Raw genomic sequence first — 24,213 nt, 5'->3', positions numbered from 1 at the left:
TTTAGGCTTCAAGTCAATGTACAGGATCTGACGCGTTGCCAAGATCTTATTTCCTAGCTGTCCGTCCCTTTGAGGGGCCAGCCGTGGGTAATTACTGCCGTGTTTATGGAGTCTCCAGCGACTAGCTGCGAGTTCTCCTGTTGGCCATCAAGGGGAGGTGGTTTCATCTGTAATGTGATACTTTCAGACTCACCCGTACATGCTGAAATCTCCATGTGTGACTTACAAAACTGTTGTATAACACCGACCAAGTTACATTATTATACATTAGGACAAAAGTGACTAATATTACCACAAAACATTGAAAAGCACTGCATTATTTCATCAAAGTGTATTTCAGTTCCGAATTGGTTTGTTCTGATTGGTTTGCTCTACTTTGTGAAATGTGTAGTTGATAACGCAGAGACGGCCCCTCCTTGAATCCGTGGTTTTCTCAAGGCTGGCCAACGCCCACTAGTCTCTCTCTGTCTCCACCACTCCCCTTCCACTCCGTCACTCTGGCTAGGGGGGCCAGCAACACACAGCACAGGGAGAGAAGGAAACACTAAAAAGAGCCACATGTTGGAGCCACTAGCCACTTCCCCCAGCCCCAGTCCGCCTCCCTCTTCAGCCTCAGCAAGCTGACCACGTCAGAAGCCACTATACCACCCTGTGGAGGAGAGGGAAGACAACCAAGGGACTTTCGTGTTTTTGTGAAAGGCAACCGGTGACGGTGAGGGAACAAGGGAGAAACTTCACTTCACTTCTCTGCTCCCCAGACCGCTGGAAAGCCCTGCAGGAGGCCCCGCCCCGCCCATCTGACCGCGCCTGACGCCAGGCCGCCGTGGAGAGAGAGAGAGAGACGCCTCTGGACACAGACGCGAGTGTGACATCGTCAAGAGTGGAGGAGCAGCAGAGTAGAAGCAGGAGGACGCAGCAGAGAAGAGGAAGGAGAAGTTAAAAACCACAGAGAAGAAGCGGGGGTTGGCAGACAGGATGGAGGTGCTGCTGAACCACCCTTGTGCGGTGGTGCTGGTGTGCGCCCTGCTGTTCAGGGTGGTGCACCGCCTGCTGCAGAACCTGCCGGTGCCCAAGGTGGTGCGCGGGGAAGAGTTCCGAGCCTGGAAGTGGAAGAACCTGTCTGTGTCTCTGGTGCACTCCCTGCTCACTGGTGTGTGGGCCCTGAGCTGGTAAGTGCCCATGCAGTTGGCTCACCATGAACCATTGTTCATTCACTTTAACGGCTGCACATGATCTGTGGTTGTGTGTGGTTGTGTGTGTGTGTGTGTGTGTGTGTGTGTGTGTGTGTGTGTGTGTGTGTGTGTGTGTGTGTGTGTGTGTGTGTGTGTGTGTGTGTGTGTGTGTGTGTGTGTGTGTGTGTGTGTCAGTAACAGCCCGTGCCACAGAGCGTGTGCAGACAGAGAAGGGGTGAGGAGAGACAATGGCATAACCAAGTGTGAGGGGGAGAGGGGGGGGGGGGGGGGGGGGTCACAGTTTGACCCAACACACAAAGCGTCCCTCAGTGTTTACTTCCTGACGTCCCCTCTCCTGGAATCACTTGGTGTGGGCCCTGTTTTTCTGCCTTGGTTTCCCCCCTTGGTGCAGCCGTTGGGTTTGTATCACTGAGCTGTGTTCGTACTTGTATGAAGATCTAAAAAAAAGCGAGGGAACGCGAGGTCCTAACCAAATCAAACGGTGTAACAGGAAAAACCTGCTTGTGAGTAACGCAGGAAAAGTACAATTAGGTCAAAGGATTTCCTGGGTGTAAACAAAGTTGATATGTCACGTATGAATGTGTTTGTGTGTTACGTGTGGTATTTGTATCATCGAGGCTAGTTCTCTGCTAGTACCCTACTTTACTGGATACAGGCAAATAATGGAAAGAGAACAGGGGAACTGCTTCATATCTTTATATATTGTATATATGTTGAATCATCACTTATGAAGAGGTGTTCAAGTTAGCCATTAACCTCACTCTTTCATTCATTCATATTTGAGCAGGGAGGGAGGAAACACAACTTAACCTCTTCCCTCCACAGCTCCACAATACATTATCCTACTATACAGGTTGATAACAATACCACGATTACAACTACTTCAACTATTACTCTTACGTTTTCACAAAGTTTAGCCAGCACCATTACCACTACAGCTATTAGTATTTCCACAGCTACTGCTGTACCTTCATAGTGGCGTGTTTTGAAGATGTTTTGGTATTTTCTGCTGGTCATATTCCCAGTCAGGCTCTGAGTGCTTATAGAGCTGGCTTGTAACATCTTGTTCCCCTCCCCCCCAGTGTGCTGATATATCCAGAGACGGGGCACAACCTGCACTCCTACTACACCCCGCTCTCCTACCTACTGGTATGCGTCTCAACAGGTCAGTGGCTACAGCCGAGGACTATAGCACCCAGACAAGGCCTTCCCAGTAGCCTCTATTCTGATTGGACCAAATCCATCTCATTGTATCCATGTGACATGTCAATGTGAATCATCCACAGGGCTTCTCAAACTGGGGTTCTGCCAATAGCTTTGCAAGACACCTAGGTGAAGATTGGTTCGCCATTGGGAGACTCAAATGGAGAACAAGTGAATGTCAACAGCACAGGCTCCAGCAAATGTATGCCAGCAAGAGACTCATGGTGTTGTACACCCGTATTGTGTTATGACTCACAAAACAGATGACACCTTCCTTCCACCAATAGCCTCAGGGCCTAGGATAACAGAGCGGCCGTAGTACACTTGACAATGCAATTCCCCTCAACTAAAACCACTAAGCTCTTAACCACTTGGTAGAGGGCGGGACTTGATGCAATTATCAAGGGTAATAATACTGGCCTATTCTGGTTACCAAGGGCTTGTGGTGGGCATCAATGGCTTACTCTAGGATTGGTATGTGTGTCTGTCTGTTTGTTGTCACTATGAAAACACAAGTCTGTGGAGACCCACGCTAACAACCATACACAAGGGGTCTGATGAGAAGGAGCCTTATAGGATGCAGGGAGTGGGCCCATGCTGACGTCTCCACAGTGCCTCTGTTATCTCCACTGCTCAACAATGCATGTCAAACAGAGCTTATCAAGGAGGTCGCCATGATGACTTCATGTCATGCAACAGAAATCTTTCCAGAGAGCTAATGATCTGATCATTTGCATAAAAATCGTGTGTGTGTGTGTGTGTGTGTGTGTGTGTGTGTGTGTGTGTGTGTGTGTGTGTGTGTGTGTGTGTGTGTGTGTGTGTGTGTGTGTGTGTGTGTGTGTGTGTGTGTGTGTGTGTGTGTGTGTGTGTGTTTTCCGCCCATAGGATACTTTGTACAGGATGCAGGGGACATCATTTTTACCGGTCATGCTAGAGGATCATGGGAGTTCCTAATTCATCACACACTGGTGAGGGACACACAGAGACCTTGGTGTGTGTACAGATGTGTATAGAATACATTTTTTGGCTTTGTTTTTCAAATGTTTGGGGCAATTTGATTCCTGTTTGTTTTTTAAATTTGTTTCCGTTTAAATTTTGCTGAGTTAATATTTGTTTGAACCTGTGCGACACAGGTTCCTGTGTACAGGTCGCCGATAGGGCAAGTAACTACCTGTTTTAAATATTAGCAGTTGGTCGTATTTACATATGTCATAGCACCTGCATGGTAAATATGTACTTACCTGATTATTTGTATTTGATTATTTGTACTGGTGCACTACCATATCTAGCTCAAACGTAACCATCATTAATATTATGAGCTGCGACCTGTATTTCGCATACTGTGATAACGGCCCATACGGTCCATACTGTGATACGGTACCCTAGTAGTACTACCTGATGTCAGGCATAACGTGCAATGTCAATCAGCTTTTCACAAACTCGACTGTATTTATAAACAAATGTGTGGAAGAGAGGCCACACAACACGACAAGCATACAAAGGTTACAGCACTGTACTGAGCCCCGACCAGTAGGTACACTCACAATCTTAGGAAGCAGTCTTGCGGTATAAGCGCGGTATAAACAGTGAAATGTGTACTATAGATAATAACTAAGGGGTCACAGTGTCTAGTCTTGTGAACAAGATTTCCTATGGAAATGTCCATTACTCTAAAGAGGAAATATTTTAACAGCAAATTAGATGGATAACTTTTTTTCAAAAGTAAGTGTGTGTGTTTGTTTGTCATTATCAGAGTTGGGGGTCATATTTTCTTACATTTACTACTACCCCATCCCCACCTTTGGTGGTTAATAGGGTGACACTACAACAATCGCTTCGTATTAAAGACCAATCCTCTTTAGAGAGAGAGAGAGAGAGAGAGAGAGAGAGAGAGAGAGAGAGAGAGAGAGAGAGAGAGAGAGAGAGAGAGAGAGAGAGAGAGAGAGAGAGAGAGAGAGAGAGAGAGAGAGAGAGAGAGAGAGAGAGAGAGAGAGAGAGAGAGAGAGAGAGAGAGCGCTCTCCACCCCGGGTTGCTGGGATTTAATTAGCTGCCCTTTCTTAACATGCTCATGTCCACACATTCTTCATTACCATCATGCTCTTTTTCCACTATGAGTCCACAGTTAAATGTCTGAAGTCTGAACCATGTAGCACCTTGTCACTCAAGTGTGTGTGTGTCACAGGTCATCTGGTGTTTCATGTACGCCCTGCTCACCAAGCTCTACGTCTCGGGCGCGGTGGTGGCGCTCTTCGTGGAGGTCAACAGCGTCACCCTGCACCTGAGGCTGATGCTAAAGCTGGCCGAACAGATGTCCTCGCAGGCCTTCCAGGTCAACAAGCTGCTCAACCTCTTCACCTATGTGTTCTTCCGGCTGAGCGCCCAGGGCTACCTGACCTGTTACATTGTGTACAACTACTCGTGGTTGGACCACGCCAGCTTCTTCCTGGCCGCCATGGTGCTGATGAACGGCATGATCCTGGTCTACTTTTACCGGCTGCTGCGCGCCGACTTTTTCCCCCGCCCGAAACGCACAGGCACGCAAAACGGAACACACAAACCCGCCCCCATGACTCAGAAGTTCCTCACCGACTGATGGGGATGAGGGGGATGTCGTCCTGCTGTATTTCCGTGAGGGGGGGATGGTAGAGAGAGGGTTTGTTTTTTTTAGGAAGGGGAGAGGGGGTTTGAGAGTTTACCGTTTGTGACACCTAACCAACATGGCGCCCACAGATACTTGGGAGGAGGGGGAGGGGTACTCCCCGCCTGGAGACACACATGGCCATTTTCTGATCACATTTTTGCAGAAATTGACATCCACATTTTAAACAGAACTTTGACATTAATTGTTTTGCCAGCTGCAATCTTAATCGTCCCAAATTTAAATAGTCAAGAAGGCGTGGGTAACGGTGCGAAAGAGTACAATCAGTGTTTTGATATTCTGAAACAATATATACAGATATCTGAACCAAGACCTCATGTGAACTAGTTGAAAAGATGAATTGTGGAATGAAACCGTTTCAATCAACTAGGACACTAATGGATACGTGTAAAGAAAAGGAATGAAGCAGGAGATGACAACTTTGTTTCAATTCTACCTTAAGCCGAAGGATACTTTGTTCATGATATCAAAGGAGCCTTGAAATATATATATATATATATATATATACCAGTGAATTCATTTTAAAATCTATTCTAATACTTTGAATGTATTTAAATGAAACATACAGTTAACCGGTAGCTAAATTAATTGATGTGTGTCAATATGAAATTGCTGAAAATAAGCAAAAAATCTATTGTTTTTCATGCGAGTGCTAACGATGACTGTGTTAATTATTAAGTTATCACTATTGTGGTTGACTAAATAAATAGCTGTGTTCATTATATGTATGTTTTTTCTGTCCACGCAAACTCCCCTTTTCAAATTGTAAAAAATAAACAATAAAATTAGATTAGGATCAATTAGGAGCATGGATGTGTTGCGTCAGGAGTTTTGGGTCTATATGGTCATATAACCAGGGCCGTGCACAGGCAATTTGGGGGCCAACTACCCAACACATACTCTTCTCACTCCACTGTTGTCCCATCTCAACAAGGTCCCTGTTAATACAGTCTGCATATAAATGGCCGAAGATTCATAGTGCTGTCCTGGGAGCAGTGTTTAACATTTTTGTTGAATTATCATGTAGATCTTGAAAGGCTGCCTACTCTTAAATGCTACAACAGATGTGTTAATGGCGCCGGAACTTCTAGCAGACATTGTGTGTTAGGTATGCTTGCATACATGCTTTCGATGACAACATCCTGATGAAGCAATGGAGTGTAAGTCATTTTAACATATGTCCTCCGTCTTTTCTCCGCATTTGTGGATCAGGAGGTTCGACCGGGTCATTCACACTTATTCACACTTGATGCCCGATATGCAGACATTGGTGTCGCTCAGTCATCATTAGAATCTCTGGCTGGTTTTAATTGTCATAATAGTTTATTCTTATTGCATCTTCATTTGACTCCAGAATTCATTGTAAGCCTATGCATTTTTGGCCTTATTTAATTCTGCCTGCCAAACACAAAATGTTTATAGTTTCTTAAAGTTTCTCAAAATGTAATTAGAGAACTTGCATTGTTCGATCCTCACTTTTCTTCTCGATTCTAAATTTAATCCAAGTTCAACGAAATTTAGCAAAACATATATATATGTTTCGCCAGCAGGGGACCAAGGAAACGACTGCTCATCTCCTTGGGCTCCTCAAAATTCCAGCAGGAAAATTAGCCCAGGGGCGAAATGCGCTGAGAGAAGATCCAGAATTGTTGTGTTATCCCGGCCTATCGCAACGCAAATTTCCGGTCTCTTACTATGTCCTGTGTATGAGTTCGCCAGTCAAGTTAGTCAACATTACCCAAGAGCGAGAATAGTAAAAGTCAAGAATAACAAAACAAAAACAACGACGACAGACTAAAATATGGATTTCGTTACAAAAATCTTGACAGAAATAACCGAAACATGTAACGGAACGGATATCCCTCTATATAAAGTCCCGCCCTCTCTCTCGACAATAACGTCCGTTTGAAGCATCCCTTTCCAGGCATTCCGTCCTGAGACGAGAACGCCTTGGAAGGAACGAGGTTAGGGGGAACTGAGTCAGCGGTACATTTCCTATCTATTCCTGTTTGTATGTGGATTGATCGTCTGCACATTTGGGGGATTATTAAAAACACTACAAGACCCATACGGACGTCCGTTTCCACCAGCCTACTGTACGTAGACCCGACCATGTTGTAGTGATTTGTGGAAGAACATCTTCCTTAACTTTATCTGAACTCATCGTTTGGGAGACTCGTAATCAGTCGGTAATTGTTATGTTTACCTTGTATGTGTAATGTGTCCCCATTGCGATCATTTAAAGGTTTTGTGTGGGCATAACCTCTTGTCAATACTGTACTTTTCGGGGCTTTGTAGAACAATAGGATTAACGCCAACAAGTAGACCCACTCGTGGTGGCATCGTTCACTGTTCCATCGTTCATCGTGGCATGAATTCGTCGAACCATAAGACGAATTCGTTACAATGACACAAATGTCTACGATCTATTTCTCTCTCCGTGTGTCTCTCTCAGCAGACTATATGACCTGCTTATGAGATCTCCTCGGATGCCTCATGTCTTACCGGGTCTCCTCCATGAGTGTTCTTCCTCCCGTCCGAAAGGACCGGATCATCGCTGAGCTACCCAAGGTACGCCATCATTATTATATTACATGCATGCTGCAGGGGTTTACAAACCCATACTCTGACACGTCCAGAGCACGGCTACAAAAACGGCCTGTCTTGTCTAGTGTTACAGTAAAGACGCTGCTCTGCACACCAAGGATGAGTTCACCAAGAAAGTGAGGACGGCCTGTCAGGAGCAACGCACCGGGACTGTGGGGTGACTACTAATTAAACCACCGGTTTTGGGGGGGGCCGTTTCACGTTGGCTTGAGGTGATGCTTACCTTTCTCTCCCCTTTGACTAGGTTTAAGATATCCAAGGTGATTGTGGTTGGTGATCTAGCAGTGGGAAAAACCTGTCTTATTAACAGGTAAACAGAATTTAAGGTTTGAAATATTTGATGCATTTTTCATTTAACTGCTACCACATACAGTAACAGTGAGTAGCAAGGTTTATTTGTTGTAATGGACATGCCTAGCTATTACCAATTGTTCTTTCAGTATGTTTTGGTGGCTTGAGAGTGAGAATGGCATGACAGTTTGACTTGACTGACACTCTTCTATCATTCAGATTCTGCAAGGATGCCTTCGACAAGAACTACAAGGCCACCATCGGCGTTGACTTTGAGATGGAGCGCTTTGAGGTGCTGGGGGTGCCATTCAGTCTGCAATTGTGAGTCTAATACAGTGCTTACCTACAGTAACATAGCATTAATAAACATGTGTGATCGTGTGTGTGTGTGTGTGTGTGTGTGTGTAAGGGTATGGGCTGTAATGTCGGCTATGTATTTGTTTTCCAGGTGGGACACTGCAGGACAAGAGAGATTTAAGTGCATTGCTTCCACGTACTACAGAGGGGCACAAAGTAAGACCAACCATTTTAAGTCTGTTGGTTTCACAAAAAAACCAAATGACGAGTCTGTGTATGTGTATAATTTATTTTTCTCCCTCAGCGGTGATTATTGTTTTCGATGTAAATGACGTGGCCAGCTTGAGCCACACAAAGTAAGTATAATATCTAATATGATTATATCATTTGGAATATATTTTTTATCAAATTGTGTTTTAAAATGTACTTTAACTCCTACATCACAGGCAGTGGCTTGTTGATGCCATGAAAGAAAACGACCCCACAAACATTCAGATTTTCCTCGTTGGAACGAAGAAAGATCTAAGTGTATGTATGCTGTGTGTACATAGAAAGACCTAGAAGATGTATTCCAGTAATGGTGTGTAGTGGAGAGGCCAGACAGCCTCGTCTCATTCCTGTGGTGAATGAGTGAAGGTCAATGAGGACTAGCTGGTCTGACGCCAGAAGCACAAGCTAGTGTTTTTTTTAACACAACCTCAGGAATGTGTTTATTGTTGTTTTTGGATCTCCTTTTTTTTGGACATTCATTTGTGATAGCAAATACATTTGACCCCGAACAAATGATTATATAACAGATTATTAATAAGGTTTAGAAAGTACTTGCAACCGCAGTTTCTCAAATGAGTGACTTATTCTGAAATAATTCACCAGAGTCAGAAGATCAAAACATGTCTTGCAGTCACAGAATCATTATAGCAATGGCTACCTTGGACGCATTAACTCCCAGCATGGGGCTCAGAGTGATCTGTCAATACGGAGTAGGGGTTCGGCGTCTGGCTTTTCTCAAGTATCCTCACTTAAAATTAAAATTGCATATTTAGTATTATTTTAACATTTACCTTAACCGTGAGTGTAAACTGATAACTCCTAACATATAATTTTTCAGAATGTTCATGAAATACTACATGATCCTATCTGTCCTCACTTGGGTGTGTGTGTGTGTCTCTAGTCTCCTGCGCAGTACGCTCTGATTGAGGAGGATGCCATTAAAGTATCCCAGGAGATAAAGGCGGAGTACTGGGCCCTCTCCTCACTGACTGGTAAGGGAATATATCACAGAACAAAGTTAGGAAAATAATAATGATTCACATGAACGACTTCTGGTAGACACATTTTCCATGTAGGGATGGGGCTTGATGATTGAAAATGATTGAAATATACCTTAAAGGTGTGTTTTTCTTCCTCTGTTCTATCTCTAATGACAGGGGAAAACGTGAAGGAGTTTTTCTTCCGTGTGGCTACGTTGGCTTTCGAGGCGAACCTCCTCGCTGAGCTGGAGAAAAGCGGGCCGAGGCAAATCGGCGATATTGTCAGTGAGTATTGACCCAGTACCCCAGCAATAACACACACTCCCCACCCGCCAAAGAGGTGTTTGGCACACGGGCCTCATACGAGCTTGTGTATTTGTTTCAGAAATCAACAGCAATTCAAACAACCTCTACGCAGCGTCCAAGAAGAAACAGCCCAATTGTTGTCAGTAAGCCCGGAAGCACAACTGTAAACTAAAGGAACTAAAGGGGAGACTTTCTCTTTGGCCAGCACTTCATGGGATGTTTAGAAGTGGACCAGGAGAAAGGAATACCACAGTGTTTTTAAATAGACTTGGAATGTGTTTTCCAATAATTGGAAGTGGATATATGTGGATGGTCATTTCCACTTGACACACTAGGCTACTATTATTCCTCTATTTCGGTACGACCAAAGTGCAATATTAAAAACATCTAGATGTAGTAAATTAATATGTGGTCAGTTTTATATCATCAGTTATGCAATTAATTGTCAGTGTAATTTGGATATTTGCTACGTCTAATATCTTTCTGTCAACATATTTGGTTGTTTTAAAAAATATATATATATAATGCCTCCGTACAGGCCTATTGGAGGTTTGTATCAGTGGGCATATACAACATACTTTGAATCCGTTTGCTGTAAATTCATAAGTTTAATTTTGTATTGAATGGTGTGTGGCCAGTGGAATATTTGCAATAATTAAACCAATTTCTTGTCTTTTATAGATTTTCTCACTTGCTTATTATATACTATATATATATAGTTGCATTCAAATGATATTCCCAGTGGAGTAACAATAGCTGCAAACTCCTAGATGGGCCTTAGAATATATTTCTAAATGTGTTTATTCTCATTGTATTGTTTGTACGTCTTCCATTGCAATAAAAAAATTGATAGGCCTACTAAGGAAAAATCACACCGTTCTTTTTCATATTGTTTAATCAATATGTTTTGTTTTACATGAGTACAATGTACATAACTTACAAATATTGAACAAAATTTCCCCGTCTTAAATCGGCGTAAAAATGATCTGGGTCTTATTCCTCCTCATTTGTGAGAGTAATGAGTGTTTTTTGCAACTCCTAACTATTACAACAACAACTTAAGGTGTTTGTGATCGATTTGTTCTTGCATCTCCTCGGGTATGCAGTGGCCGTGTTTGTAATGTTGCTTTATCCATGTTCCTCCTTCTGTGTTCTCAATTGCGACTGCAGCCACACCTGTAGTGATCATGGTCTTGATTTAAAGGTGATCATAATGGTTATGTCCAATCTGGGAAAACATCGGCCATCATCTGACGATGATCTGCTTCAGGGGCCAAATAAGGGCCAAGACTGCCTTTTGCATGTGCCGGTCCTTCTTATCGATAGTTTTGTATCTGTGTCAGGACCATGAAAGATTTCGGCTGATATCGGACGATAGCCGATGTGTTTTGAGATCGTCGCTTTCCACACGGTATGTTTACCTGCATGCAATCAATACTATCTCACACGTGATCGGTCAATACTAACTCACACATGAGCCGTTTCTCAATTTGCGTTCTCGTGTGTACTCGTGTACTTGCGTTCTTGGTAAACGTCATCAGTGGTAGCCCAAGCACTGTTCCAATTCCAAGTATGCGAGTACGCGAGTACTGTCGTAAAACCCGGAAGTGTTCTCGATGCGTTCTCGATGAGGCCGTTCTACTGAGGATGCATCAGAGGTGACTCGTGTGGACTTGGGACTGTTAAATATCCCAGGATGCATCATCGAGTCCGCTGCTGTTCCAATTGCAGGTGCGTACTCGCATTCTCGGAAGTCTGTATTTGAAAGTCCGGACTTGCAAAGTACGTACTTCCAAGTCTGCGAGTACGTAGTCCGCGTACTTGGTATTGAGAAACGGCTATGATTTAAGCAATCTTAAGCCGTTTCTCAATTCGCGTTCTCGTGTGTACTCGTGTACTTGCGTTCTCGGTAAACGTCATCAGTGGTAGCCCAAGCACTGTTCCAATTCCAAGTACGCAAGTACGCGAGTACTGTCGTAAAACCCGGAAATGTTGTCGATGCGTTCTCGATGAGGCCGTTCTACCGAGGATGCATCAGAGGTGACTCGTGTGGACTTGGGACCGTTAAATATCCCAGGATGCATCATCGAGTCCGCTGCTGTTCCAATTCATACTTTGCGGTCACGTGACTACCTTGGAGGAGGGCAACAAACGCTGGCAAAATGGCGACGAACAACGGCCAACCAGGGGAATTGCAGCCTGGTTGGCCGATACAGATTTCCGATACTTAAATAAATCAACTATTTAGACCATTTGTCACAAAATGTTAAAATTAGATACGAAGAGAAGATAAACATACTCGGAACTTGTGATCCATACACAGCACCCGCTGATGTATTCATTGCTTTGAAGCTGGCAAAGATGCTACCAGACTTGGAGTTTGGAGATATTTACATTTATCTCATAGAGAATCCGTCACCTTATACCGCACAAAAATTGAAAGCCTACGAATGGACTAACAACGCTGTCGTATGGGAGGTGAAAAACAGGAATATCTTTATCATAATCATAATCAAAGCAAAGGTGAATGTTACTATTCCACCATCCACTATGAAATGTCCCCTTTTGTCCCCGAGCCAATGTGGTCTTATTATAGCCCGATCATTCACTAAAAAACACATAGAAAGATTAAAGCATCCAGCATATGATTTCAACAATGTGTGAGGGCAGGGATGATCGCACAGTTGCTGTTACAGAATGCTGCGCGATTTAATCTGCACAGTGGAATGAGCGCTGGGCGGAGATGTTCGCGCATTTCAGAAGCAGGGAGATTCCGTACAAAATATATGTCTAATTTGTCAGTTTGCCATGTGTATGCCTGGCACAAATGCTCCCGTTGAACTAATCTTTCCATCATGGCGGTATTTGGACTGAGAGGAACCTAAGGACCGTTTGTGTGGTAAAACTGGCGACGTCCTGATTATGTTACTAGGTTTCGTTGCTGGAGTTCTTGCCCACCAGCCAGTGGTTGTGACGTCACGTGCAAAGTATGAATTGCAGGTGCGTTCTCGGAAGTCTGTACTTGAAAGTCCGGACTTGCCAAGTACGTACTTCCAAGTCCGCGAGTACGTAGTCCGCGTACTTGCTATTGAGAAACGGCTTTACACTCGATGGCGTTCTTGAATGTCATTATTGGTACGCGAAGCACAGCCGTAGGAACGAGGCGCTTGCGCAGAGTTCCGGAGTCCTGTGCTTCAAGTACCAATAATGACATTCAAGAACACCATCGAGTGTAAGATTGCGATTCAATAACACAAACCATCTTCATTATCATCTATATAGTAAAATATTTTCATATTGTGGGTTAATTTGCCCTCAAATTCAAGCTTTCAGCCCGAGTTTATCTCCATCAGAAAATAGTTCCTACGATACGATAGCCGACTTGGTCAGTTGAACGTTGTTATGGAAACTAGGCTCATGAAAGTAGTTCCGGCTAGTTAGCGTAGCGATACTGTCTGTAATTAGGCACAATATTTTTGTCCGTTCTTTCACCAGGCATTTAAACACGCTCGAGAATGGGAATTGACCAATCGGAGTGCTTGCTTAAAACTTACGTGTTATTGAATGGTCAATACTACTCGGACTACAAACCCACCCACGGAAATCGGAACGCCTCCGATACACAAACAGTGTCCCGTTGACCCGTTGCCTACATATTCAGCATTAATATGCAGATATCTTTTCATAGAGATGATTTCCAAACAGTCTTGTGTTTAAGTTATGTCAATTATAGAATAAATAAAAAATAACTGACCTACAACGATGGCTCCCAGCTGCTCTACCAGTTTAATGGCCGCCTTCATCGTGCCTCCAGTCTCTATCCACTGGTCCACTAATAACACTCTGAGACCTGGGGGAGAAAGTAATGTCGTAAAGCTGTAGATCAGGGGTCGGCAACCCAAGGCACGCGTGCCACCACTGGCACGTGGACGCATAATCATTGGTACGCTTGCAAAAAAATAAAAAAAAGGGGGGGGGGGGGTTTCTCACCGCTACAATGCGGCAGCGTAATCACTACTACCGATTTGTTTTGCACTTTATTCAGTTTTGGGCATTTCCTCCCAGTGCAAATATGTTTAAATGAGTTACTGAAAGCAGTGTTCTGAATTGGGATCAATTAATCGTTTTTAAACCTATGTTGTGAGTAATAGAGAAGAAAACATTTAAAAGATTGTTGCAAGTGGCCTGTATGCATGGCCTTCACATGTTTTTTGCAAAGCTGTACATGTCTTAAAGATATTGATGTGGATGTTTCCATCATTTTCATATGTCTGTTTTTACATTTCTCACAGTGCAAATATGTTTTTGAGTTTCTGAAAGCAGTATTTTAAGATGGGATATATGTAATTATAATTTGTAAGCCCATGTTGCTAAATATAACAACAAAAAAAAACTTTAAAATGTTGATGCATGATTGTGGACTATATGGAAATAATACAATTCCAGGTCTAAATGTTTTTGGTCGATGTGTCATAATTCAGCTTAATATTTAATATATTGTTCCTTAAGGCACACTCATTAACGAGAAAATGTCAAACTGGCACAGCATGTTGAAAAGGTTGCTGACCCCTGCTGTAGATAAACATACAACTACCTAACCTCGTAAACCGTTTTGTGAACACTTGGGGGCAGTGTCTTATTTAGGACGGTGGTTGATTCTTCTTTTCATTCAAATGGGCCTCTTTCACCTTTCCTTTGTCTCTAGTTTGGTTGATAGTGCCTTGGGGCCTCGGGTAGCCTGGGAACCAGACCTTTCTTTATAGGTCCATGAACCAGGCAAGGTGGTGAGGTCATGTTTGCGACTTTGTCTGGAGACGTTAGGCCTCCGGGTCTACCGGATTTAAATGTTTGGTCTTATTGTATTCTCATTCTTCTTCTTTTTTCCCCATGCATGGGGAAAAAGCCCAAACATGTACTGAATCCCAGGACACAAAAAAGAAGAAGAAAAAAAACAAGAACCCTGTTCTTTAGGAAATAGGTGGGACAGATCAGGGAGGGGTGAATATTAACCTGGCTTGAGCACGTCGAGGCGTACTTCCATGTTTTTTTCCCGGTGTGAGTAGTCCGTGTATTGCTGGCTCTGGGTTGCTACACAGAGGTGGCCGGCCTTACGGATGGCCAGAAACCCCTTCCCCAGAGTGGTCGCCACAGAGGCCCCTAAAAACCATCACAATTAGAAATACGTTGCAATTTTAACTTTAAAATGATCAAAATAAATGCTCAATCTCTTCAAAGATAATGATTTGAAATGACAGATGACACTTTCATAACACATATCACTATGACTTTGGATAAGTTTAACACATTCACAGAGTCTTCTTCTGCCATGCACTCACCCTGCATGTCTTATTTCAGTATCTTAAGCAGTGGGTTGAATGACTGACTATTTTTAGCACAATGCTTACAGTAGGTTAGCATGCACAGCTAAAAGTATCTACAAGTTGTAATCTAAAGAAAGCATGTGGACAGTTGCTATTTCGATATATTCAACTCAAAAACGTTGTTTTACCAAGAATAAATCCCATTGCATCTATGCCAGCTACCAGGTCCACGCTGTCATTTTGGAAGGGGATGAGAAGGTCTGTCACACAGTCTGCTAGAGCCTGGACAAACCAACACACCAGTGAATCGAGATTGTGTGAACCAGTGGGACAGTTTTACTTATACATGAGATTATACTTATTGTGGGATAATTATACTTACATGCATGAGATTAAACTTAGATTATACTATAAAGTGTGCCTTTTTTGATATCCAAACAATTGGAAGACAACAAGCAGGGAACCGACTGTGAATCAAACTGCGATGACCAAGTGAACATTACCTGGGAGTTACAGTAGAGTCTGGAAGGGTCAAGCCAGGCAAACGTTGGTCCTTTGGTGTTGGGGGCCATTAGAGACAGATACCAACCTTTCTGCCTGTCTGTCGGAACAGCTAGTACATCCATTCTCAAGCAGTAGTTGACACAGACACACCGGGCAAAGCTTGTGGTCACAGCGGAAGCCCCAGTATATCGGGTTCCACCGTGTTGTGCTAACTGTATTAGCCTCAGACACCATAGGTCCAAAAGGCAGCTAAGTGTAGATAATACCGGTTTACATATAGCTGTAAGTTAAGTATTGGTTTTCTTTGGTAATGAGTGAAAGAGTTGGACCAATGTTTTTAGGTTTTTTTTACACAGGGACAGCATCATTTGTGTGGGGAATGTGATTGACATTTCTGATGAAATTGGTGCCTGGTGATGTCGCAGCAGAGCAGCCAGCACAAATATGAGCCAATCAGAAGCTATTATTAACTACTATTAGCTACTTATGACTCCCAGGAGGAAGAGTGGTCTAAAAAAAATATAGGAACATTTAGTTTTTTAACATTTTGTAAAGTGAAACATTAACATTCTACACAATTACGAGTATCAAAGTGTTTTGTTATGATTAGGTTATTTTTTATATGTATAATATATATAATATGTTTTTTGTCCACTACTTGTAGGAAAAGCCTTAGAGAGGTTTAATCGAAGCTGCAATAGGCTGAATGAGTAATAGTACTCCTACGCACAATACAAGGTTCCTCAGGAATGTATCGGCTGTTTCATCTGGTGATTTGACATCATGGCGTCTGTTGATTTGATTTGACATCATCGCATCTGGTGATTTGACATCATCACTCCCCGCCTTGAAACAATCCGCTTAGCCCACTGAGTAGCCTGGGCTTGATCTCCACATCTATCCCCATAAACCCTGCCATGTGACAAAGCACTTTAATACAATTAAAGCTTTTGAGGTTTTCCTGGGGGGGGGGGGGTGGGCATGCTGTAAAAGAAAGAATATGTCACAAAATAGTACTATTTAATTATTTTACTTACATGCTGGTACTATCTCTCTCTTTTTACATAAGGGTTATGTTGTTTGTGCATTTTTCAATGTTTAAATAAAAACTTTAGAATTCAAAAGTTGAATAAACATGAAGCTGCGATAAGCTGTGGTTGGGCTGGTTTGTCTCTGAAAAGTTGCCTAATGTTTTCTTTGCAAGAAGGGACAAGAGCCTGCTGCACCGCACTGGTATAAAGTAGAGGTGGTTCCCATAGGACCCGGGTCCAGGCTCCTACAGGCCCTGACACACCATTCCGACTGCCGCAGAAAAGGCAGTCGGACCGATTTGGTCATGGCCGATTCAACATGTGCAATCGGTCGAAAAGAACACGGACGGCTTTGACGATGGCCGATCGCACAGCACACACACCGAACAGACACAGGTCACCGAGCACGCCAGACTGTCCGACGACCGATAGTCTGGTTGTGTGTGTTAGGGCATGACAGTGCAGGGACCTTATGTGGGATTAATTTAACTCGTTTGAGGAGCCTTGGGCATTTCACCTCACAATGACATTAAAAAGATTGTAAATCGAAGCAATAGAAAAAAATAAATGAAGTTACCAATTAAAAGCAAGGACTTTCAATGTGAAAAGTTATTACACGTAGGCCTATGAGTAAACGTATCTTATAGTCAAGAATACAACCAAGAAGATATTTAAGGTGCTGTTTTTCAAGAATATTAAAAGAATAGAATACAAACATTATTTAGCTGAATAGGCTACCAGTGTTTCTTAACTTTCTTCCTAAATGCAAGCTAAAGGGGAGAAAATGTTTATTTTCTTCAGATAACCTCCCATGTGATCCTCTGTTGTTGTTTTTTTTTACTGATAATAAGTGTGATAATTTGTATACTCTTTCCCTCCAACTTCCAGTCGGCATGCCTTAACCTTCTCGTTGGGTCCGATCTATGGCCTTTATCCCCAACAAGGTAACCGAACAGGATCCTCTATGTTCGACCCACTGCCTGAACCACGTGCTCCCACCCTGCCTGCATACGCGGTGGGGGCACGCGCCATGCACCACATGCATCGACAAGTCTGTTCCAGTGCACAATAATTATCATTCCTACATCACGACTTATGTCGGTGCCAAAAAGCGATCCCCTTTGCGACATTGCAAAAAAACGTCCAATCTGCAGGATTGGCAGGATCACCCCATCCTCGTTACCATGGCTCCGCTGTGCGCGTCAGCAAAGTAAATGTGGATTCCTGGTGAAAAGAAGTAGGCAGAGGGGAGGTAACTCACGGCCATTCCTCTGCAATGAGGGGTGCCGGTGGATAACGTTCACACCCCTCCCCGTGCGTAATGTTAACCCCATGCTTACCGCTGAGACGTTCAAGTGCAATAAAAACTGCTGTTGGAGCATAAAAATGTGACCAACGACATGGAAATGAATGAGTGCTTTGAGCTTGCAGCGGCCAAAACCCAAAGCTTAAACCGCAGGACTCCTCCCAGCATTGTTATCCCGGGTATTAATAATCACCCCACTTCCACGCCGCCTTAAAAGCGGCTGGTCGCCCGATCCGCCGGAGAGACGAGGAGCTGTCTGCAGAGCGCGTGGTGCTGAAGGACCACCCGCCGCGATGTTGTGGGTCTTCTTCGTCTTCCTGTCGTACCAGGACAGGAACGTGGTCAAGGGGAAACTCCTGAACGACTCCCGAGGCGCGGAGAACGAGAGCAAAGACGCCTGGTTCACGGTGAACCGCACTCTTTGTGCAAAAATGTCGGTGCTGGCCGGTGGGATGGAGGCCCTGTACCAAGTTTCCGACGGGCGTCGGACGGTGCGCTCCGTCGTGGACACACGCGGGGACCTAGTGGACTGTTCCGTCATCGTGGACAGGGTGCAGGTGAGGTCGTTCCTGCACCTGTGCAGACTGGGACTGACGCAACAGGACTTCCACAGCAAACGCTTGAGCGCACAAAACAACCGTTTTGTGCGCATGGAAGAAGCCATGGCCACGTGTCGACAGTTTACGCAGCGGTCCGAGCCCCGCGCGGAGCCGAGGGCGCACACGGTGCCCACACAGCCGTGGCCGAGCAGGGACGCGCCTAAGAAGAGATCGAAGAGAGGCTTCACCTACCCGGGCACGCTGTGGTGTGGAGCCGGCAACATGGCTGATCACGATGACCATTTGGGTAGGTTGTGCCGTGCGTGTGTGGTTCCACATTGTTGATCGGTCGGTTTACAATCATGCATGCTACCTCGTTATGAAGAGCAAGGTGATTGATGTTGATTGTGTCCGTGTCATTGTAGGGGATTTCCCCGAGACCGACAGCTGCTGCCGCACACACGACCACTGCCCTCACGTCATCCACGCCTTCTCCTCCAAGTATGGCTACACGAACTTCAAGTGGCACTCCATTTGTCACTGTGACTGTGATATTGCGTGAGTAAATGGGTATTTTGGTTTTTCTCACGTTCAAGTCATTTTAAGCGGTGATCAATATCAATATATGTCATATAGGTCTGCCTTATACTGGCATTCTGCCGAATCAAGTCATACTAAAAAAAACTATTTAAAAAACCCTGAGTAATTCTCCTTTTTATCGTTTCCTGATTTTCCACATTTCATCCATAATTGAATGCCATTAATTTATTACGGCATTACTATTTTGGTTAAACTTTTAATAATTTGAACACATTTCTGTATAAAATATAAATATTGAAAAAATAACAACTGGAACTCTGAAAAAACCTACAGCTGCAAAACCTACTTGGCATTAAAGGACTAGCATGTACCGTGTTAACCGAGGGCGTGTCTGTGGCGTGCTGCAGGATGAAGCAGTGTCTGGCCAAGGTCAACGACACCGTGTCGCGGGTGGTGGGCCAGGCGTTCTTCAATGTCATCGGGGCCCCCTGCTTTGAGTTTGATTACCGGGACCACTGTGTGGAGCGCCACTGGTACGGTGTGTAAGTAAACACGGACCTTCTTCCTCGTATTCACGTTGCCCCTCGACCCCCCCTAACCCTCCTCACGTTTACGCCTCACTCTCCGTTTAACATCTCACTCTGTTTACATCCCACTCTCCATCTATGCCTCACTCTCCATGTACGTCTCACTCTCCATGTACGTCTCACTCTGCGTTTCCGTCTCACTCTCCATGTACGTCTCACTCTCCATGTACGTCTCACTCTCCATGTACGTCTCACTCTCCGTTTCCGTCTCACTCTCCATTTACGTCTCACTCTCCGTTTACGTTTCACTATCCCGTTTCCCGCCCCCAGATGCAAACGGTACGAGAGGCTCCCGATCGCCGTGCCTCAGCCGGCCGTCCCGTACATCTTCGGCGGGATCCCGATCATCGACGTGCTGACCGTGGCTCCTCCCCCCGCAAAGACGGACGCCGCTAGAGTCGACGCGCAGGCGAAGAGGCCGGAGGGCGCCACAACGTCCGAACCCCCCGCCCATCGGACCACGTCGCTGGTCACCATGGTGACGGCGGCCGAGGACTTCATCAAGGTCCTGGCCACCGTGTCCACGTCTCAGGGTGCCCCCGCCGACGCCGCTAGAGGGGCGGCGCCCGGCGAGGAGAACAAGACGAAGACCAAGAAGAAGAAGAAGAAGAAGAACAGGAAGAATAGTGGGAAGAGGAAGAAGTCCCAGAGCCAGGACAAAAGGAAAGAAAAGGGGAGAGGGAGGAAGCTGAAGTCACACAAAGACACTGGAGTGGAAGACGTTCTAGTAGCTTCCAGTAGCAAGGTGGGCGTCGGGGACCACTTCCTCACTGAACTCAAGGCGGGCGGTCCGGGGCACAGTGACAAGAACACATTTGTAGAGGGAGGATTCGATCTGGCTGGGCACAGGGGGGCGTCCAATGAGGTGATGAAGGACGAGCCGGCGGTGGAGAAGGACGCCGCCGAGGTGACCTCACCGCCGTCACCGAAAGAACGGGAGACCCGACCGTCTGACCTGGCCACGGCCAGCCCTGGTTCAGCACGGCTCGCTGGGCCCACCAGCCCCGCCACTACAACGCCGCGCACGACTAAAGCCTTGAGGTCAAGGAAGGGGGAGAGGAGGAGGAGGAAGAAAACTCCCCAAAGTGAGAGTTATTGTCCTCCAGATAATGCAGTGAATATGACTCGAAGGCAGGACTCTCCTGGCAGCTCCACCACCCGCTTAGTGGACACATCGGCACACCCTTGCATTGCTGGTGTGAACCCACCCGCCCAGACAGGACTACCAAGGCCTCAGGGCCGCTTTGAATCAAAGTCTTTCTTGACCACTGCTAGAACCGATGTCATAATGGCCGAGGAGGAAATGGTGGGAAAAGGACAAAAAAGGAGAAGGAAACTGGCCACTGCTGTCCCCATTGTTTCAGTCGACCATAAAGCTCCCACAGAGGAGAGCGGGAAAGAGATGGACAGCGTTGGCGCGCCGACAGCCTCATCAATACCTCAGACAAAAAGGCCAGAGGTGGAAGTTTCACACCGGCCGGAGATGTGTGGCGCAAAATCCGCTGCCTGCCTAACCCCAGCTCCTAGTCAAGGCGTTGTTAAGGCAAAAGGTCAAAGGTTAAAGGGCACGGGTCCACAAAGGCGGAGGGGGATTGTGGTGCCGACTCCATTCATTGGAAACCCACTTCTGGAGAAACCCTTGGAACACGCGGTTCCTACCAGTACGAGTGTTCTGTTTGATATCACCGCGACCACTACAGTAGTGACCAGGCAGTGCAAACAAGGGCAGCATTCACGTAGAAGAGGACCTCAGCATGTTAAGACCGGCATCATGTTGCCTGTCAGTGCTGCAACAAAAAGACTGTCAGGAAGAAAGGGGGACAAAACAAGGAAGAAGACATTGCTCTCTGTTCTCTGCGGTAGAGATGCTAGTCACACGCCCAGCGAAGCTACACATGGACCAGGGATATCCACCAGAATCCACGTCTCAACTGTGGCTCCCAAGGCTGATGAGCAGGAAGCGAGCCTTCAGATATCTAAGGACCGTTTCTTTGCCACCACAGGAGCGCCGGTAGTGAGTGCTATGCAGCTGTCTATTCAAAGAGTTCAGAAGCAGTTTTACTTCAAGAAGAGAAGAAAAGAGTTGCTCTTTTTGCGGCAACAATAAGCTATCTTGCAGAGGCACAAAGTGACAGGTGGATAGATGTCTTAGCTAGCCCAAGTAGTCCACGACTATGGAAACGATTGCCTTCACATTGAATGAAATGCAACATAATCATGTTACGAATAAATCTTCTTGTTCAACATTTGAGCCACTATCGACCGGGAATCATGCCTTCTTGATTTTTAAGTCATTTTGTAAAACTGTTTCATTCATGTTGATAAAAAAAAAATTGTAACAAGGTTTTGAGTTTTTCCTGCCATGGAACATCTGGCAATTACTAAAAAATGTAAATTTAAATTCTTTGATTGCAAACTGAAAATCCTTTTAGTTGCATGGACCCTAATAAGCCACATGTAATAAGGAGTTATTTGAAACATACCTAAACAGAACCTATTGGCCAGCTTAAGGAACGAGCCTGCTTAGCCTTCCAAATGAACCACCTTTCTGTCCCACTGTATCCAGAGGAGCCGAGACAGGGAACTAGCTAGCATTCCAAGTGTATTTACTGTGTTCTTTTGTTTGTAGGGGAATGAGAACTTTGTTGCCCCCCCCCCCCCCCCCCCCCGGTCATTGACCCCCGGTCGAATAGGAGAGGGGGTTGAGCGGGTCACATTCTCCACAAAGGATTAGGTGTAACTATGTGCCCTACTCTCACGGCTCCATAATGAGCGCTCTAACTGGCCCGCGTCGTGGCAGAAATCCCAGGTCAGCTGACTCCCACATGCCATCGCAAGAGGAACGGATCGGGCGAGGTTGGCACTAAAGAGGGATGCCTTACCCTTAGTTTCACCACCATCACCACCACTACAACCACCACTATTACTATGACAACCACCAACACCACTACTACTACTACTACCACTACCACTACCACAACCACCACTTACTAAAACCACCACTACCACTATACTACTACAACCACACCACTAGTACTACTATACTACTAGAACCACCACTACTTTTACTACCAGCGCTACCATCCCCACTACTACTGCTACTACTATCATCCCCACCACTACTACTGCCATTACTATAACTACAACCACCACCACCACTAATACTACCACTATGACAACTGTTTAGTCGTCAAGCAGTGTAGATGTACTTCTACTTCAAGTGTAGATGCATGTGTAGATACATCTCCAGGAGCAGAAAAAGACTAGGGCCTTTTACTGCAGGGAGGCCTAAATGAAGACCAGGCATTGGAGGTTGGAACCCAGGACCTTTCTCCTGGGAGTCCGACCCCCTAATGCCTGGACAATCCTCCAGTGCTGCTCCACAGGCCCATCGTGTTGGACTGCCCCATGGGAACATGGGGTAGTTGGGGCCGCTGAAAGGCGGAGGTTGTGATCCCATGTCTCTTGGAGGACTAAACCCTGGGGCTGTGTGTCTTGGAAGACACCCAGCCAGGGGCTTTAGGGGAGCTGGCAGGCGGGGGCAGAGAGCTGGACCAGTTTGAAACGCAAAAGGAGAAGAATGGTTTATGTCGCCTTCATTCAAATATTTGTATTCATCTGCACTATTTATCCTTTTCAGTGCCGCCTGCATTTGAGAGCCCATTTTTGCCGTTATATTCACAGATGGAATTGATTTATAGAAATAACTGGATGGATCGAGCTGTGAGGAGAGAGGCTTGATTTATAAACCATTAATAATTCAAAATAATTTGTCTGGAGTTCTGTGGGTTTTAAATGTGCAGCACAAAAAAGGCACTGCTAAATGAATTATTGCAAATGCAATGTTGAGCAAAGAAAGGTTGGTGATGCAGTGAAAGTGCAGAAAATAAATATAAACTTACCACAAGCATGCAGTTTTAATGCTTTAACTATTATAGCAAGGATGTGATTGGAACCATTGAACTGATGCAATTATCACAATTACGGAATCCTCAAGGAATGAATAACAATTAAAATAAACCAGGAAGACATAGATTCCTTTTAAACAAGACATTGCTTTAATTACTTGACAGATGTATACTGAGAGGGAAACATAGATACTGTGGTTGGAACACCTTTAGCTTACATTGGTTTGTTGCTTGAGAAATGGGAAATAACACTAGTTTTAATAACAGCCTACATTAAGTCGTAGAACGTGACGTGAACTTGCTTGTTTTAGTTATGTAAGCATTACTAAGAAGTACTGATGACTGACTCTACAGTGCCTTCTGTGTACACACACGCACGCGCGCACACACACACACACACACACACACACGCACTCACACACACCGCTTTTATTGCAGCACACAGTAAAACAGTTTGGCCTTCAGCTTTTGTCCAAAGAAGCTTGACATTAATAAGGTTCACACTAAACCAAACTAATGATAAAACCAAACTAAATCGTTTGTTAATTTGTGAACATGTGTTTTATTGCATGCATTAGGATGACCGAAGTGTAAAGTGGGACTCAAACAAAGCATGCAAGATCTAACGGCTCTGCTTGGCAAACCATACACTGGCAAACAATACACAAAC

General features: G+C 45.0%; 3 protein-coding genes across 3 annotated transcripts; 2 read left to right on the top strand and 1 right to left on the bottom strand.

Moving 5' to 3' along the window:
* The first annotated feature begins 517 nt into the window (after positions 1–517).
* On the top strand, positions 518–5,097 carry tlcd1 (TLC domain containing 1). Its single transcript, XM_084466473.1, has 4 exons — positions 518–1,169; positions 2,276–2,358; positions 3,282–3,364; positions 4,580–5,097. Exons 1-4 carry the CDS (start codon positions 976–978, stop codon positions 4,988–4,990), a joined length of 771 nt encoding a protein of 256 aa, XP_084322599.1. The 5' UTR covers positions 518–975; the 3' UTR covers positions 4,991–5,097.
* Positions 5,098–7,135: 2,038 nt separating this feature from the next.
* Positions 7,136–10,267, top strand: rab34a (RAB34, member RAS oncogene family a). The gene is made up of 11 exons (XM_084466822.1): positions 7,136–7,152; positions 7,515–7,627; positions 7,729–7,820; positions 7,908–7,973; positions 8,174–8,275; positions 8,403–8,467; positions 8,556–8,607; positions 8,698–8,779; positions 9,423–9,513; positions 9,679–9,786; positions 9,887–10,267. Exons 2-11 carry the CDS (start codon positions 7,553–7,555, stop codon positions 9,952–9,954), a joined length of 801 nt encoding a protein of 266 aa, XP_084322948.1. The 5' UTR covers positions 7,136–7,152; positions 7,515–7,552; the 3' UTR covers positions 9,955–10,267.
* Positions 10,268–10,717: 450 nt separating this feature from the next.
* On the bottom strand, positions 10,718–15,790 carry LOC311341836 (uncharacterized protein). Its single transcript, XM_084466654.1, has 5 exons — positions 15,632–15,790; positions 15,317–15,410; positions 14,818–14,964; positions 13,562–13,657; positions 10,718–10,983 (listed from the first exon to the last, which is right to left on the bottom strand). Exons 1-5 carry the CDS (start codon positions 15,752–15,754, stop codon positions 10,853–10,855), a joined length of 591 nt encoding a protein of 196 aa, XP_084322780.1. The 5' UTR covers positions 15,755–15,790; the 3' UTR covers positions 10,718–10,852.
* Positions 15,791–24,213: the final 8,423 nt, after the last annotated feature.

Source organism: Micromesistius poutassou (genome assembly GCF_964030765.1).
Source record: "Micromesistius poutassou genome assembly, chromosome: 4".
Classification (NCBI taxonomy): domain Eukaryota; kingdom Metazoa; phylum Chordata; class Actinopteri; order Gadiformes; family Gadidae; genus Micromesistius; species Micromesistius poutassou.
The sequence above is the reverse complement of the archived record's forward strand: the minus strand, read 5'-3'. Positions and strand labels throughout refer to the sequence as shown.

Bases quoted from the DNA above. Each gene is read 5' to 3' on its own strand.
- tlcd1 (XM_084466473.1), top strand. From the start codon at position 976: ATGGAGGTGCTGCTGAACCACCCTTGTGCGGTGGTGCTGGTGTGCGCC. The intron at 2,359-3,281 runs GTCAGTGGCTAC...TTCCGCCCATAG, and splicing joins ACTGGTATGCGTCTCAACAG to GATACTTTGTACAGGATGCA. The intron at 3,365-4,579 runs GTGAGGGACACA...TGTGTGTCACAG, and splicing joins TCCTAATTCATCACACACTG to GTCATCTGGTGTTTCATGTA.
- rab34a (XM_084466822.1), top strand. From the start codon at position 7,553: ATGTCTTACCGGGTCTCCTCCATGAGTGTTCTTCCTCCCGTCCGAAAG. The intron at 7,974-8,173 runs GTAAACAGAATT...TCTATCATTCAG, and splicing joins AAAACCTGTCTTATTAACAG to ATTCTGCAAGGATGCCTTCG. The intron at 8,276-8,402 runs GTGAGTCTAATA...TTTGTTTTCCAG, and splicing joins GTGCCATTCAGTCTGCAATT to GTGGGACACTGCAGGACAAG.
- LOC311341836 (XM_084466654.1), bottom strand. From the start codon at position 15,754: ATGGATGTACTAGCTGTTCCGACAGACAGGCAGAAAGGTTGGTATCTG. The intron at 14,965-15,316 runs GTAAAACAACGT...GATGGTTTTTAG, and splicing joins TGCAATGGGATTTATTCTTG to GGGCCTCTGTGGCGACCACT. The intron at 13,658-14,817 runs GTTAATATTCAC...TTTCTCCCCCAG, and splicing joins CCTCGACGTGCTCAAGCCAG to GTCTCAGAGTGTTATTAGTG.